Source organism: Amblyomma americanum, chromosome 2 (genome assembly GCF_052857255.1).
Source record: "Amblyomma americanum isolate KBUSLIRL-KWMA chromosome 2, ASM5285725v1, whole genome shotgun sequence".
In the NCBI taxonomy this organism is placed as follows: Eukaryota; Metazoa; Arthropoda; class Arachnida; order Ixodida; family Ixodidae; genus Amblyomma; species Amblyomma americanum.
The window spans coordinates 54147882-54164725 of record NC_135498.1 but is presented as its reverse complement, the minus strand read 5'-3'; the positions used below and the strand labels follow the sequence as shown (position 1 = coordinate 54164725).

General features: G+C 50.1%; 1 protein-coding gene across 1 annotated transcript; it reads right to left on the bottom strand.

The window, feature by feature from the left end:
- Positions 1-1601: 1601 nt before the first annotated feature.
- LOC144119689 (neprilysin-2-like) lies at positions 1602-15968 on the bottom strand. Its single transcript, XM_077652255.1, has 7 exons — positions 15876-15968; positions 15397-15563; positions 11547-11682; positions 9242-9406; positions 7096-7266; positions 5971-6329; positions 1602-3098 (listed from the first exon to the last, which is right to left on the bottom strand). The coding sequence occupies exons 2-7, from the start codon at positions 15519-15521 to the stop codon at positions 1670-1672; spliced, it is 2385 nt and encodes a 794-aa protein (XP_077508381.1). The 5' UTR covers positions 15522-15563; positions 15876-15968; the 3' UTR covers positions 1602-1669.
- Positions 15969-16844: the final 876 nt, after the last annotated feature.

The following is a 16844-nucleotide window of genomic DNA, read 5'->3' as shown; positions in this document are numbered from 1 at the left end:
TCTCCCATGCCAATCGTGGCCGTGCGGTTGCTGAGAAAGGTTTTGATGTAGTTGAAGGTCTTGGGTCCGCAATCGGGGGCGTTGAGCTCTTTCAAGATGGCGTCGTGAGAGACGCTGTCAAAAGCGTATTTCAGATCAAGTGCCATAATTAGGTGCTCGCCGCCTCTCAGGATGTTACTGAGTACTTCTTCCTTGAGGAGACGGAAAGCGTCTTGCGTAGAAAGACCTTTCCTGAAGCCGATCATAGTGGGTGGAAAGAGGTTGTTGTCCTTTATGTAGTTTTGGAGGCGGGTCTGGATAACGCACTCGTATAGTTTGCCCAGGCAAGAGGTGAGGGAGATGGGTCGTTATGCTTCCAGGCTTGATGGTTTGCCTGGTTTTGTGATAGTAAAGATTTCGGAGTGTTTCCACTCTGCAGGGAGTTCTCCCGCCTCCCATAGGGTGTCATTTATGTAACTAGTGAGGACCTCGATGGCAGATGCCGCGGCTAGCAACATCTTTGCCTTTCATTGTTATTTTATTAATAGCCACTAACAACAACCTTAAGGCGTTCGTCGCGTGAAATGGTTTTACTAAAAGCGAAGGACAAAACAATGCAGAATCAGCGGCGCTCTCATTCCCGCTTTTGTACGGGGAAAAATGGAACGAATCAACTTAAAAGTTTCTTGCGGTTGGAGCGTCACGCTTATTTTTTCGCCGCAAAAATGTGCACACTGAGTGCAGAGAGTCACGTAAACAGATGCAAATACCTGCATAAAAAAGGCTTAGATGTCAATGCACTCGCTCAAAAACTGCACAAACCACCACCCTACCAACACATGAATAAAGGATTATGAAATACAGGCCACAACGAAAACGAGGACCTCCTTCAGGGCATTGCTGCATAATCTGTTGGGACAGCTCTGCAAGACACTGATCATCTCCGAACACATGCCGTTAGCAGAGCGCAAAAAAAATTCAAGCGTAACTGCAAAATATACAAAGTGAAAATGACACAGAAAACAGTTCCACCCCTTAGCCAAATTCTGGGCACCCAATGATTGATTACGCTACTGTTAAAAAGCAAGTCCTGATACAGATGTCAAAATCTGCACGTAAGTCACAAGGAAGGATGTCTTAAGCGTGGCACTAAAAGATAGCTGTTCAAGCAACACCTCGCTTATGCGTCCAGCATAAGGCAAGGAATCCCTGGGATCTTCGACCAGGAGTAATAAATTCTTAATGGTAATACGTAAAGGAATAGCACAGGCTTTGCGTACTACAGACGCAATGATGCATTGAGGTCAATGAACAAAAAGTGCTTTGGCCCGGTATGCTAGAGACACGACTCTGCAAGGACACGCCTATATACAAAGAAAGCAATTACGACTGACGACACGCACAAGGTTACCGTGCAATACGGTATACGCACAACAGAATACAAAAAGTTCCTGCATCCTGCATTACCAAACATGAAGAGTAACGTCAATCTATTGAACGATCCCACAAGCGCACACGCAAAGAGGTCACGAAACGGACGCAACAGAGACGACCTTCAGGGTCCAATGTATTTTTCACTTTGTATGAACGAATCAGGTAAGTTATTAAAATATGCATGATGATCTCGCTCTTGGTAGCATACACTGAACTTATTTCGCGGTTAGGTTGGCTGGGCTTTCGAGATGCGCGCTCAGGATTCGAAGAAGGTGCACTTCTTAAGCGGGTTCATGGGTGAACCGACGGAGCAGTGGAAGGCGTCAGCGAAGGAGCGCAAGTTCTTGAGAGGCAGGTTGCACAGCTTCACCGCTTCGGGGTCTTCTTTGTGGGTGCACACCGTGTGGCAGAAGGTGAGAAAGAACACCTGGTCGGCCGTGTAGTCCTCCAGGTTAGGAAGGTGCATGACGTCGACAGAGAAGCCCTCGTTAGAGGTGGTGGCGTGCTTGTAAGCACGGTACAAGGCCTCCAGCGCAGGCACGTGAGGGAACAACTCGACACGATGGGCGGTGTCACCTGCCGAGGAAGAACCGTTGCCCTCGACCATATCGGTGGAGTCGAGGTCGCACGACAGCTTGCTCTTGAAGTCGGCCGACTCGGTCGGCCCCCACCAGGTGCGAGCCCCTCCTTGCGAGTCGACGAGTGTTCCTACGGCGTCGAACGAACGACTCAACTCGCGCGCCACGTATGTCCCCAATCCTCCGAAGTTCATGGCGAACGTGCCGTCCGGCGAGTACAGTGGCGTTTCCAGAGCAACGAGGGAGATGCGCAGGGAGTTCGGGTAGTAGAAGTACTCGACCAGCGGGGCCGTCGTGTCGAAGAGCCGCCTGCGGTACACATCTTCGTAGTGGTCACTGCCCAGATACCTCCTGAGTGTCCCTGAGTGCAGAATGAAGTAGTCGATGAAGCTCATGGCCTTCACCCCCTTCTTCAGTTTGGAGAAGGCGCCGTACAGATTATCTACGCCGTTCGGGTCGAACAGGCGTTCGGACGGAAATATGTCGAGCTTCATGCCGGACAGCTTCCGCTTGGCTTCGTGTGCCGCGCTTTGGCCGATCCAGGACAGGCCCCCGAGGCTGTCCTGGAGCATGCGCGCGATCCTTTCGACGAACGCGTGCAGGCTGGCGCGGCTGGAGGCGTTGAAGCGCTCGCGCACGTGCGTGGCCGCACTGCGGATGCCGAGGCGAGAGTCCACTTGGAGGATGCACGCGGCCGCCTTCTCTTCCCGCGTGGAGACGCCGGTCGCGAAGCGCAGGTTGGGTGCCTCGCCGGCTGTCCACAGATAGCGCTCGACGAAGACCCACGCGACGCCCTCCAGAAGCCGCTCGCTCCTCGAAGCGTATGCCACGAAGAGCTTGTCTAGTCCCGTGAGGAGGACGCTGCTGTGCGCTAGGACCGTGTCATTAGCATCCAGCACGATCTTACTACCGTTCAGGTGCTTTACGAGTAGCAGGTGCCAGAGGTCAGCGCTGACTGATGACATGTAATCTTCGAAGGCGTACAGCGGGAACCAGACCTGAGTGCTGGTCGGGGCATGTTTCGCAGCACGGGCCACGTCGTAGATGGCGTCCTCGGCTTCTCTTAGCGCTGTCATGTTCAGAGTGCTCGTCTTGGCATTCAGCAAGCTGCAAGAACCAATTAGAAAATGCTGCTTATGGCCTGCTCTGGTTGCGCTGGAGAGGAAGGGCAATACCGTCATGTGTTTCGGCGAATCCATCGAGACGCATCAGAGAAGGTAACGAAGCCTAAGGCAGACAGTTGGGAGTTTTTTTTTTCCATGCTCATATGATTATCTTATCCACTGTAATTCTTCCTGTTTTGCGTGGTTTACTGTTACCCCTTTTGCCTCTTTTATCCTGTCAGCACCTATGCCATTTTGCTTGCCTACACTGAGAAATGAAATGTTTTGCATTTCTCGCAACTAAGTGCCCAGCCCCCAAACGTGATAAGTAACAAATGACAGAGCACTTCATAACAGGGCTTCAGAGCAACCATATTAAATGCATGTCATGGCACCAATCATCAGTGAGCAGTTTTGTTTCCATCAAGGAAATCGATGCAGGCACCTTTGCAGTCTTCGGATGGAGACCATGAGCAACATTGTAGTTTGGTGCGTTCGCTGGAGCGTTGTATTAGCGCCGCAGGGTTTGGTTAGAAGGCATGACTGAGAACCTATGCATCTATGAATGCCTCTACTCCCGCTTGAAGCGCCTGCGAATGACTACTCATGCGTGTCCATTACTTCTACTTTTATTCCTTATTTTACCGACCTCCGTAGGATCAGAGATGCTTACAAAACGAACTTTTTGCCCCTTCAGATATCTAGCGACATGTAAGAATGGTTAGGAGTGGTTCGTACCGCCACTGTTTGAAATTAAAGGGGCATGAAACCACTTTTCAGACTCAAGCTGTTTATTGTATTTTGTTCGCTATGCATCTCGGAACAACTGGGCAAAATATGAGCTCATTTGGTGCAGCGAGTAATTTCTAATAGAAATTTTAAACGTTCCCATGAACTGTGCGGCAGTCGGGCAACACTGGCGCGATCGCGATCCATTACGTCATGAACTGATGGTCACGTGCTTGCTCTCGAATGAACTGCGCACTGCGCGTAGTGAGCGTAGGGGAGTTAGTTGCTCGTTCGTGCTAGGGGTGTGGAGGTGTGAAGGGGAGTTTGGTTTATGGTTTTGGTTTATGGGGGTTTAACGTCCCAAAGTGACTCATGCTATGACGGATGTCGTAGTGAAGGGCTCCAGAAATTTCGACCACCTGGGATTCTTTAACGTGCACTGACATCGCACAGCACACGGGCCTCTAGAATTTCGCCTCCACAGAAATTCGACCACCACGGCCGGGATCGAACCCGCGTCCTTCGGGTCAGCAGCCGAGCGCCGTAACCACCGAGCCACTGGGGTGGCGAAGGGCGGAAGTCACGACAGAGGGACCAAGGCAACAATCAGGCCTGTCTTCCCTTTTCTGTCTATGTGCCACGGCCGGACTCGAGTAGGCGCCCGATCTGCTCTACACCGACCACGCGCGCGGCAGTTTTGCAGAAGACGGCGGCGCTGCCGGGTAATGACGTCACTCAGGCTACTTCAATATGGCCGTTGTTACCCGGAGGAGGAGCTTACAGCCGATAAATTCTGACGGCAATTTCCAGCTCAAATGAGCACGCAGAGCTCTATTTCTTTTTTAAGTACGCATAACGTCGTGGCTAGAACCTGCAACGTAGAACCACGACAGTTTAAATGTGTTTGCTTTGTTGGAGTGCATGATTCATGATAGTGACCCGATATAAATTTTGGAAACGTTTATAGTATAAATTTTCAACAATACTACCGAGGAGCTGCATGCTACCAGAGGCAAGAAAAGATAACTATTTCATGTCTACTGTGATAACGTCCCCACAGAACATTATTGCCTGAAGACCTGACCAAAAGGCTACGCGTCTACATACCTTGCAAACAGATATGTATCCACTCTGTAAACTGCATATGTCAATGAGTCTTGATACGTTGTTCGCAGAGTTTGGGATTAGCATTCAGGTTTTTATACTGGATTTTGGAAGTATTGCCGTTGTTCCAGTTCTTGGCAAGAGTATAGTCAACGCATACGTGTTCCAACCAGTCATGTCCGACGCAGCGACCAATCCAGTTCCCTACGCAAGTTATACATATAGCCTCCATTCCCGAGGTGATAGGAAACTGCCGTTTCTCTTAGGTAACCTCCAAAGTTCCATCGGCAAAAAAATGAGCGATTTTTCCGCGTGTTTTGAGAGGAAAATGACGGCAGTAGCTGAAGTGCGCCTCATCCCCCCCCCCCCTTCCTTTCAGCGCCGAGGGACCGCAAAGCTGTCCATCAAAGCCCACCTGAGTAATTTTATAATTGGCTAGAAGTTCACCGAAGATGTCTTTCGGTTACCTCATACTATAACAGTGACGCTGACTACTGACACCGTAGAAGGCTCGACATGCTCCTAATGCCATAAAACTAAATACCAGCGACGCTAAGTGTAAAGGCGGTTATACCTTTTTCAGTGAAAGTAGCGTCTTTGTGGTTAGAATGAGGTAATCTATTCACACAACATCTTTATTTCAACATCATTTATTTGTCAAACACATTTAGGAAGGAATCATCTGGTTTGGAAAGTACTATATTCAGCGTATGATATATGTTGCTAGAATGAAGACGGAACTAAATAAAGTATTTTTTATATACCACGAACATATACCACTCGAAAGCCATGTTCAATCAGAAACCGAAACGTAGAAATCTCAAGTAGAACAAATCGAATTAGATTAATTTCACTGTGAATTCAGACGAAGGCCGATTCTCATCAGAACGGCGGTTTGGCAGACAGACATTAATAACGAGTAAGTGATCACTTGGTAATTAGTCTTGGAGCGCTATGTTCGTATGTTATGTTTTACACCGCCTCGAACGAGGATTGCCTCTCTGGTCAGACTGTCCATTATCCGAAAGAAGCGTCAAGAACACCTGCAGTGGGCGGCCACGTAGCCCTCGTAAGTGCCCCAGAGCTTGAGCTCCTTGCGTCGGCGCCTGGTGCCATCCCACAGCGTGCCCCTGTCCAGGAAGAGGGTAGCGGTCCTCGGCTCCCGGCTGCGCCAGATGCGCACCGCAAACAGCAGGTTGATGTTCCAGCGGAGCGCCAGCTTGAGCAGCACGTCCAGGGGGTGCCGCGTGGCCTCCTGGCGCTGTTCGGGCCACAGAAGACCCAGCGACCGTTTCCAGGCCGCGAAGCGCTCGACGCCGGCGCCCGGGTTGTCCGACTTTGGGTTCATGCAGCTGGCGAAAAAGGCGGCCACAGACCCGACCGCTGTGCTGGCGTTGGATTCCTGCAGAGACGGGTAAGCAGTTGGCTGGGGTTGATGACGTTCAACGTCCCTCAGCCAAAGCTCGGAGAGACAGCAACGGTGATGCGTATCCACGTTGGTTTTATCTGGCTAGCCCAGCTGTTTGCGTTCTCGCGGGCTTGAGACGAGCGCTTTCAAGGTCACTATCAAATGGCCTCTTCCAGACGATGTCACCGGTGCACATTGCGACGAGCGCGGTTTGCATCCGCAAAGCATTCGGCTACTGACAGAATGCTTCAGCAGCTAGAGCACATGCAGGAGCTGCTGTGATGGCGTGGGAAAGAAATGTGGCTGAGAGCGCCAGGAGACCAGAATGGGCAATTTTTGGTTTGACATTGTTTGCAGCTTGATTGAGGCCCACTGTAATAGGCGTTCCTCAAGGAGAGCCATTGCTGATCATCCTTGAACACAGCAAAAGCTTTTCGCCATGAAGCGGAAGTACATTGTCGCACGGCTCACAACAGTGCTGATTCCATCTTGCCATTGCTTGACTAGATTAGTTGGCACCTGGATAGCTTATTACGGGCTACCCAGTCGTTTTGTTTATTTCATCCCGAGAGCTCAAACTTTTTCATCTGAAACTTGTTAAGCTGTTTTTTTTTTTCTTTATCGCAGACATTCTGCGGGGAGCATCTCGCCCTGAAAAAAGGCTTTGAGATAAAGAAAATGGTACTGCACAGGACGACAGCTTGCGCTGAGACCTAGTCCAGAATTAAACGGTATAGGGAAAGAGGTTGCAGATACGCACCTTCTTCAGCGCGTCCAAGGTTTTGAGCATCGCGCCCAGGAGCATCTCGTAGTGGAACGGCAGCCGAAAGAGACGCTGCCACTTGCCGCATGTGTGGCCGTAGAAATTCTCGCACGGCTCGACACTCGGGTCGATGGCCAGGGCCAGCTCGTAGGCGTGTTTGCGGCAGCCCTGCGGTGATGCACCCAGCGATGAATGTCCTAAAGTTGAATGGCGAAAAGGAACAAACACAGGAAGACACAGAGACAGAAAGAGCGCCTGTGTTTGTTCCTGTGTTTGTTCCTTTGCGCCATTCAACTTTATGATGAACCAACTAGCCCAACAGCAAGTGCTTCTGCGATGAATGTCCACCGGAGAACAAATTTTACTTTCGATCGAAGTGTTTAACACATAGTTCTTGATCCAATTCCATAATGATTCCAATAATAGATTCCAAAAGAATGTTGTGCTCTTCTTTAGTAAAGAGCCTGTTAGTTGAAACACCACGCGCCTGTTAGTTTCGTGAGAAGGTTTCCGTATAAGCGTTCAGCTGGTATAAGTTGTCCGCAAGAAACGTTAGGGTGGGGACTTTCGTCACGGAAGTGCGTTCGGTATGCCGGGTGTCAAAGGGTTGAGGAAGTTAGCCTGGCTTACTTATCGACTTTCGGTTCACGCATACCGACATGAAAGCGGTCACCTTCGGTGCCGTATGTCGCTCATGTGTGATGGCAGAATCGAGTCTAATCGAGTAGTGCACGCCGCAGACACTATTTTCAACGTCGAACCTAAGCGTCTCAATATAGCCACTTCGAATTGCCAAGAACGAAGGCTTATTAGAAATCTTAAACGGCACGTACCTAAATTTGCCTTCAGACTCTGTGCACATAGCTTCTATCATATCAGGCGCCGCCATTAGCTTCAAAACTTGCAGTCATTGCATGACTTTGGTCCCCAAACACCATTGACTGACTTAAAGGGCCCCACACAATGTAGAAGAGTGTGTAAGCAAGCATTCTGATGTGCATTTTACTCTAACACTTAAGAAACATCGATGAACCGACTTTAGGAAAACAAAGAAGGTATTCAAAATGACCTTGGGCTGGAACCTCATGCCAAAGCGTCCGAAAGCAGCCGTCAGTGCGCTGTATAAAAAAGCCGTTCAGGAGCCCGATCATAGGAGACTCAACAAGTGCGGTCGTATTAGCTGCTTCTTGCGGCGCTACCGGCACACGGTTTGCCTCACATTGTAGGCAGTAACCCCTCCAGTCGTTAGCACTGCCAACTCTGCAGAAACACACTTGGCCAGAACCCTACAAAAATTTCAAAAACATGGTAATATATGCAACAACCATTACGAGCTGTATTGTAGATCCTCAGAACGATCCTTAAGATGAGCCTGCATCCTCTTCTAGGAAGGATGTGCGGAGGCTGAGCGCAGGCTACACAGCAGCAGAAAGAAGGAAGGGGGCACTAGAAGTACGAGAACTGTTGGTGGGAAGGGGAGAGTAGCATTGCCCTCACTGCCATAGTTGCGTTGGCAACGGCACCTTCAAAGCCTTTTTTCATAAACGGAGCTCTATGGTCAGTCTCATCCGACCTAAACAAAGAAGATCGCTGTGACAATCACGTTTCACGAGCACGCTCACTGAAATGCTACCGCAAGCGTTTTGCTCTTGCCTGATCGCCCTCAGCTATGGAGTCCTGTTCATACTGGCGGGTCTCGCTGGCTGCGAGGTGGGCACCCCGCGGTTGCACCGAACGACGTGTGAGTCAGGTATCACACTCAAGCAACCCTACAGGCAGACGCCTTGTGTGCGCGCCCTCAAAAATTGGTGCCTTCTAACTCGTTGCGCGGGTATACAGCTAAACATATAAAATTCAAAGCTGGCGAGTAGTTCATGCAGGGAACAGTAACGTGCAGCCATAGTTAAGCCATGATGCGAATAGCAGCGAAAAGAAACCGGATGCAGTAATGAAAAGAACTCCTCTGTGCTATACTATATATATTCTGTTCACTGCGTCCTCTGCTTCGTTGGTTTGTTCTGCGTGTGATAAGACAGCACCAGACCGCAAACCCCAAGCTAGACGGCTGTGCCGGGAGGCTCCGACTCTTTCCCGAGAAGTCACGGTACCCGGTCGTCTGCACGACCAGCGATGGGCGGCGTACCGGCGTATCGCAGATGGCCAGCGTGGGCTGCGGGTCGTCCTTGCGGGTCCTCAGGATGATGAGCACGGCCACCGCCAACAGCGTGCCCGCAGACAACACCACGCCGCTCAGGACGAAGCGTTCGAACAGCTTGCCGCGCGACTTCTTTCGCCGAGCCTGCGCGCGCTAAATGCCCCGGATGTAAATTCGGAGGGCACTCGGGAGAGAGAGAGAGAGGTGGCGTCAAATCTCAAAGCGGACCGTAATCCTGTTTACTCCATTAGTTGTCATCATTCTCCTAGGCTTGTCTTGAGTACAACGGAAAATTGAACTAGTTGGGGCACGATTATTTACCATAAATAGCAGCCGGTTCAGTGTGGCCAAGAGCAGGCGATCTTGAGTAGCATTAGTTACAGTGGGCACCTGAGGTCCTTACGTGCTAAAAGCATTTGACCTGAAGGCCCTCACCCGAAAGTAATTTGCCATGAAGGACTTCACCCTAAATGCCTTTGACACAAAGGCCTAAAAAACTAAAATAGCGCACTAAAACAGCGCAAGGACAAATGACGGTGCAAGTATAGACAGCATCGGTGCTGAGCTGTTTCTGGTAAAGAAATTTCTCTACAACCATGGCTTGAACTAATATTCCATTCCATCATCAGAGGCAGGTGACCCGTGAGGTAATGGAAGCCTGCCCCTGGGTAGCAGCAAATTTTTGTGCAACCTTTAATGATACGTGGTTGAACCTGTTTTCCACGCGGTTGTAAAGTGCTCTGATGCAGGATGCTCAATGTTGCGAGTCAGCGCGTGGTGTGTTGTATTCTTCCTTCTTTGTGTCTCTTCCAGGTTTCACTGTTTTTCATCATTAAGCTCTAGCTACTCTGATCGATCTTTCCGACAGCTGTGCTCTCTCTCTTTCACGACGTCAGTTGCCTCAGTCACCCCTCCCCCAAGATCTCGTGGCTCTTGTCCGCATGAAGTAAAAAGGTCATCAGCTCCATTTGATTGCCAACAGGACCTGAATGACGGAAATGAGCGGACTGTTTTGATGGCCATGACAAACGCGTTTAGTACGCAAATGATGAGTGAGAAATGGTGATCTCGAAACTAAAATCCTTGGCGCTAATTGTTCATGGCTGGATTCTTTATAGGTCTTAAATTATTTCTGTTGCATGGCTTACTCGCTCAGGGCCAACAGCTTTTGCGAACGCTTGCGCCCAAAACACGGCAGTACGGATAAACATTGTTGTGCCTGTATCCTATTTCCTCGCATTTTTTTTTTCGTCACTCTTTGTGGGCATCGCGCCTCAAGGTTACGTCCTACCAGCTAGGCTCCGACATTCAACCTAACTCTCTGCGTTCACCGTTTTTAATAACAAGTTTAGCGTCCTTCAAGCCGGCTGCAGTAGAAGATCAACACCATTCCCAAAAGCATTCCGAGCATCTCAGACACGTCATCAGGCTGCTATTTATGCGCGGCACACAGTGGGGAGTGCAGGGGCCGGCACTCACACTGGTGCCTGGAGTTCCGCTCCTTTGGCCCTTGCGTGCCGAGGGCCGGGGGGAGCCGCCGCCGGAACGGGGCTTTGCGATGGGGGACACCAGCTTGGAGGTGATGCTCGACAAGGCAGCCCCCGTGGAGGTGCTGTGTCCACGGACGTCCTGCAGGCGTAGGTGGTTCGCGAGAGCGACCCTTCGTGTGTGGCCACCAGCTAAGTGGCTCCAGGGGCTCACTCATTGGCATGGTATGTAGAGGAGTTGGTCGGATGGTCCTTGATGATTACGAAGTGAACAAGGGAGAGGAAAGCCTCAGGATGCTTGCCAACGTTTCGACAAGTGGACTTGTCATCGTATGGGCAAAGCGTTCATCACTGGCGGGGTTTAAATAGGGTCACTCCTCCTCCGAGGAAGGCGAGGTGAAGGGGAGGAGGGTGTGAATTGGGAATTGTGTTAGGATTGTGTTAGTACCATGAGGCTTTCCCTCTCTTGTTCACTCCTTGGCAGCGAGTTAGCGCATTTTTGAGTATGTATTCTGTACATCATACTATTTTTTTTTAATTTTCTCACGCAAGCTATCTTGTTACTGCTTGCTGCCGGGGCGGTGAAGAAAGGCATCAAATATTTGCATATTGCAGATATCCCAGGGGAGAAACTGTCCGAAGTAGGCGTTAAAATCGGCAAGGTTATAAATAAATATGACAGCCTTCCACAATACATGGCGCGAAGTGGCTTTAAATCACACCATTACATTCGGCACAGCTTCTATCTGACAATTTCAACAGCTCTAAAAGGAAATCACATCATACTGATAGGGAAGGCATCTCACCCTCGGTTGATGTCCTTGGGCGGCAGAGTTGAGATTGGACAGCACGGCAGCGTCAGGAGGGTGCGATGCGGAGATTCCGGTCGTCGAGAGGTTCGCAGACGCTGCCATGTCCGTAGACTTTGAGGCACGCGCTGACCTGCATCGGCGTGCGGAAATGAACAGGTACAGGCCCACCTATCACAATTTATCGTCGAAGTAAACGCCTGAGACGGAAACTAAGAAAAATGTTAAAGAAGAAAGGCGGGATAGTCAGTGCTTTTGATTCACTGGCTGAAACATGGTCGCTAGCGTTAAAAAACAGAAGGGACAATGAAAAGGTACCGACAGGACACACGCTTTACATTCTGTGTAAAGCGTGCTGTCACATGGAATCCTATATGATGCAATGTATTTAGCGATAAAACAGCAAAATACGTGGCGCAAGGTGTCCTTTTGCCAATTGGCAAACATGGTGTGGTTTCCTGAACTGAACAATTATGTGTATATATGAGGGACATATAAAAACGATAAACCCGAACAGAACAGCCAAATGTATATATGAGGGCCATGTATAAAAGATAAACCATAGGACAATTATTTTATCGTTACGAGATTTTTTGCTGCAGTGCAAACACTGAGTTCCTCAATGACTGCATACCGGAAGCACCCCGACGAAGTTAGGCGTTTCATTGTGGCCGAGCAGACGCATTCATTAATGAGAAGCGCTACTAAGCTAGCACACAAGCAAGCGCAAAGCTGGCTCGCTCTCGGTCACAGGCGGCTCATACGAGGCCCAATTTCAAGCCCCTCACTTCATTAGGAAAAACAAAGGAAAGAATAAAAAGTGCGCAGATTCGCAGGAAAACGCTGGATACAACTATTGCAGTCATACACTCCAACCGGTCGCCCGTGAAAGCCCTTCTGTTTTATACGCTACCTTGCCTTGCCTTCGCACTACGTTCTCTGTTCGAGTTCATTTCTACTTGATTTCGACTTCGATATCGTTAACCCGAGTTTGTTCCCTGACCCACTCCCTGACCACTCTTCCCGTCTCCTCACGTTACAGCAATCACTTTTCTTTCCATGGCTCGCTGCGTTGTCGTCAATTTAGGTTGAACCCCTTTCGTTAACCTCCACGTTTCGGCCCCATATATAGGAGAGTACCAGTAAGATGCAAATCTTGTAGATTTTCTCTTGACGGATATAAATAAGCTACTGTTCATGATCAGAGAAAACCTGCCAAATGCGCTCCACCCCATTCTTTCTTCTGGTAGAGATTTGCGGTCATTACCCGCCCTAAGTACACGTATTCTCTTACCACTTCCGGCGCCTCGCTACTAATCGTGAAAGGGCCGCCGCGGTGGCTGAGTGGTTATGGCGCTCGGTTGCTGGCCCGAAAGACGCGGGTTCGATCCCGGCCGCGGCGGTCGAATTTCGATGGAGGCGAAATTCTAGAGGCCCGTGTACTGTGCGATGTCAGTGCACGTTAAAGAACCCCAGGTGGTCGAAATCTCCGGAGTCCTTCACTACGGCGTCCCTCATAGCCTGAGTCGCTTTGGGACGTTAAACCCCCCATAAACTAACTAACCAATCGTGAACTGCTGTCCCCTTCCATGTACCCATAGTACGCCTTTAAAGACATAAATGGTTTTCCTGGCATCGAGCGCAGCTTGGACTATTACCATCGGGCCTACGCAGCGTCGTAAGCAAAAATGTCACCGTGAAGTAAGCTCTCAAGAGTGGGAGAAAATCTGGTGTTCATCACTGCAAACACCATCTGCGATTGCCCTCGCGGAACCTAAAACGTAACTGTTGAGCACTTTCTGTGCACTCAGCAGGTATACCAGGCCCATGCCTCCGGCGAACAACAGAAAACGTGAAAAATTCGGCGCATTTCAGTATTCGCCCCTTAGAACACATCGAAAGGCGTTAACACTTCTCAGAATTAGTGTAATGAGGTATCTCGTTTGTTCAAAACTGAATAGGCGTCCCTTATGTCGCTTGAATAATTACTCATTGCATTACTACGAATAAGGCACGTCATCAAACAAGGAGACGGCCCCGATTCAAATCGGGATGCATTTTTGAAAAGGACGACTCGAAATTTGAGATTGTGGAGCTCAGGGTCCCTGCTGATAAGAAGCCCGGACCCTGAGCTCCAGCGCACCGCCATCTGTCTGGCGGAAGAGGTCGCTATCAGTCAAGGAGTGCCAGCCAGCTTCTAATCGCGGACGCTTAACTCCTCGTCTCTCAGACCTGCGTGCCGGGGAGCTGGACCATCCCGCCCCCCTCCAACACGCACACACGGAAAAAAAGACGTGACAGTATACCCATATCTTGCCATACTTCAGCAGCGCACTTAGTGAACACAAAAAGCCCCGGACACTGATGGAACAGGAGTCCCAGAAAAAGACACTTGATCCCTAAAAATAGTGCAGTCCCAATTTCCCGATATATATCGATCGCTCGGTTCACTGTGACTACGGTATTAAATATACCGGACATATCGCAGGCAGAAACGCAGCGCCGAGCATATGAATGCGGATTTTGACCGTTTGAAACTAGGTATAAAGGCCTTCGCCGATTTAGACAGCGCCTTGCCGAGCGATTCTTCATTCTACAGCCCAGCGGGGAACATTTATTAGAAACACGAAGATGATGATGATGAGGTAAAGCAGTCGTCGCGTAGGTCCGACAGTGACCTTGAACGAACTTCAGCCCAACCACGTTACCTGTGTATAACCATATGGGGTAGTTATGCTGTCGAATGCTTCACCCATGACCTTTAGTTGACCTCTGACTTCTGAGATTGCGTGACCTTTGGGTTGACCTTTGAATTTAAGAATATCCGATGGGGTGATGTGGAGCCACGTGATGTCATCCGATGGGGGGTCGTAAGACCATGTGACACCACGTCAAAGCCACGTGGTCGTGTGGGTATATATAGAACGGCTGTCACGAGCGTGCAGCCGAGCAGCCATCGACGATCCTCATACGCTCACCAAGCGTCCTTGTTTTTCGCTGAAATCCAGGGTTAGCCAAGTTAAGCGACTGCCATTTTTTTTTTATGGCGCAAGGGCATCTGCGGCCAAAGAGCGCCATGGCACAGGGTTTTTTTGTTCTGCTCAAAGTGGGGTCAAGGACCCATTTCCCAAGCATTTCACCCTGAATAAGCCGAGCACCAGACCAGGGGAAGCTTGCACCCATTGTATCGCCGGTGGGTAGCCGGCGGCACTTGGGATCGAGCCCCGCACCCCCCGCATGCGAGGCGGATGCTCAGTCGACTAGGCCACCGCTGCGGTAGAAACACGAAGAGCGCAAAGAGCTCTAATATTGCTGCTGCAGGGACAGGGTGGTTTAGCATGTCCCACCCTGCTCATCAACTCTAATAGAACCGTGGGGCCTGCTGTAGCTCAAAAATTGGCGGTGGTTTAGCTCTGGTTAAACCTGGAATGACGCGATAGCTACAGCCGGCCGGGTGGAACTTGCTCAGTTGAATTGCAAAGTCAGTCTTTCGCCGCTCCGTTTCGCTGGGCGTTCCTTCACCTTCGTCCCACTTGACACGGCGCATGCGCACAGCTGTGGCAGCTCGGTATCACCGGCTACTCCGCACCACGTGGCTGGTCACGTGACCAGCCACGTGACGAACCACGTTATCAGCCACGTGACGAGCCACTTGATCAGCAACGGCGCCGCGTCGCCGGCAGCTGCTCCGCACCACGTGACAGCGTGGCGGCGGCGCCGCCACGAAATGCTCCCGTAAAGGCTCCAAATGCTACTGTAATGTAGCTATCGCTGCAAAACTTCGCTCCAACTAGACCGAGCAAAAGACAGCCCAAACAAATGGCGGCCGCAACTTCGTCGCCTGTACCTGTGGGGTGGCACCGCCGAAGCAGCGTCGACCCCCTCCTTGTTGTTCGGCGACGTGTGGGAGGCGCTCTGGCACCGGGAGCCCTGCTTCTTGGGGACGGAGGGAGAGGAGCTCCGCAGTGCCATGTCGGCGGCGGTCCTAGCGTCCTCGTCACTGCCTGCCACCACCTGCGACAGTTGGGTGCTTAAGCACAGCGCTGAAGGAGGACACATGCCGAGCTGCACTCAAACATGGCGTTGGCCTATTTGGGTATGAATTCATAGCAATGATGTACGGAGTGCAAGCCAGGACGACGAGAAAGGTAACAACATATGCGGCACCGTGTACGTCCGTTTCTGGATCGATGTGAATCAGAAGAGCACTGTACGAAGCACGCAGCGGTAACGTACTGTAATGCAGAATGTAACGTACACTCCGACCGCTCCCGCAATTAAACTTGACCACTGAAGAATCGAAATTCACTAGCAGCTTCGACTCACATTGCCCCTTGAGGGCCCGTCGAGGTTTTGTGGCTCCGTGGTGGAGGCTTGTGCGGTACAGTCGGGTGGTGTCTAATGTCACAGGAGACGCTGAAAAGACGAATAAAAAACAGGTGTCAAGAAACACGTTTTTTTTTAAGAGCAACATTTGACCATATTCTGTCACTCTAAGTATTTTAACCCGTCTATCATTATTATTACGTCAGAAAAGTTGCAGGCCTAATTTCATTTTTTTAGTGCGCTATCACTTATAGTGGCCATTCCCCGCATTTAGCCGTTGCGTTTGCCTGTCTGTCTGTGCATCTGTCTTTGTCTGAAGCTGGTTTTGAGGCAGGCTGCTCACACTGGGTGGTGAGCAACATGCCCAGGTGTGTGTGCGTGCGTGTGCGTGTGTGTGTCGACAAAATATGGCTTCTTCGACTAGTTACGCGCACTTTAGGGATTGCTTTGCCTGCATGCTTTCGATAGCACATGTATTTTCGCACGATGAAGCCATATTTTGTCCAGCCACAGCGCCAAGCGTAATCGCGTTTTCGAAATTCTAAACACTGACATGGTTATTACTAACAACCCGATACAAATCTCTAATTGCAACTAGGCGCCTAACTCTACTAGTTAATAAGTTAATTATTAAAAATTAGTTCACCATCTTACTAAAGACGATTCACCAGTTTTCTGGTGTCGGCCAACACTAAAGTAATACTATGCCGCAAAAGCGACATCTTTACCCAAAAAGCCGATTTTTGAAAAAATTTGAAAGTGTTTCCTGAAACTCCCGGTATATACCAGGTGGCCCAGCTAAAAGTAACCAAGCTTTTTACATAACACGGAATGTGCTAGCCGCGTGAGACCAACTGAGGGTTGTTCAGAGTCGCGTGACCTAGTTTGCAGTATGTTTTCGTTCTTCAAAGTTAAAGAATTAGTTAAGTCTGATGAGCTAACTTTTTAAGTAATACCCTGGGGACCAAA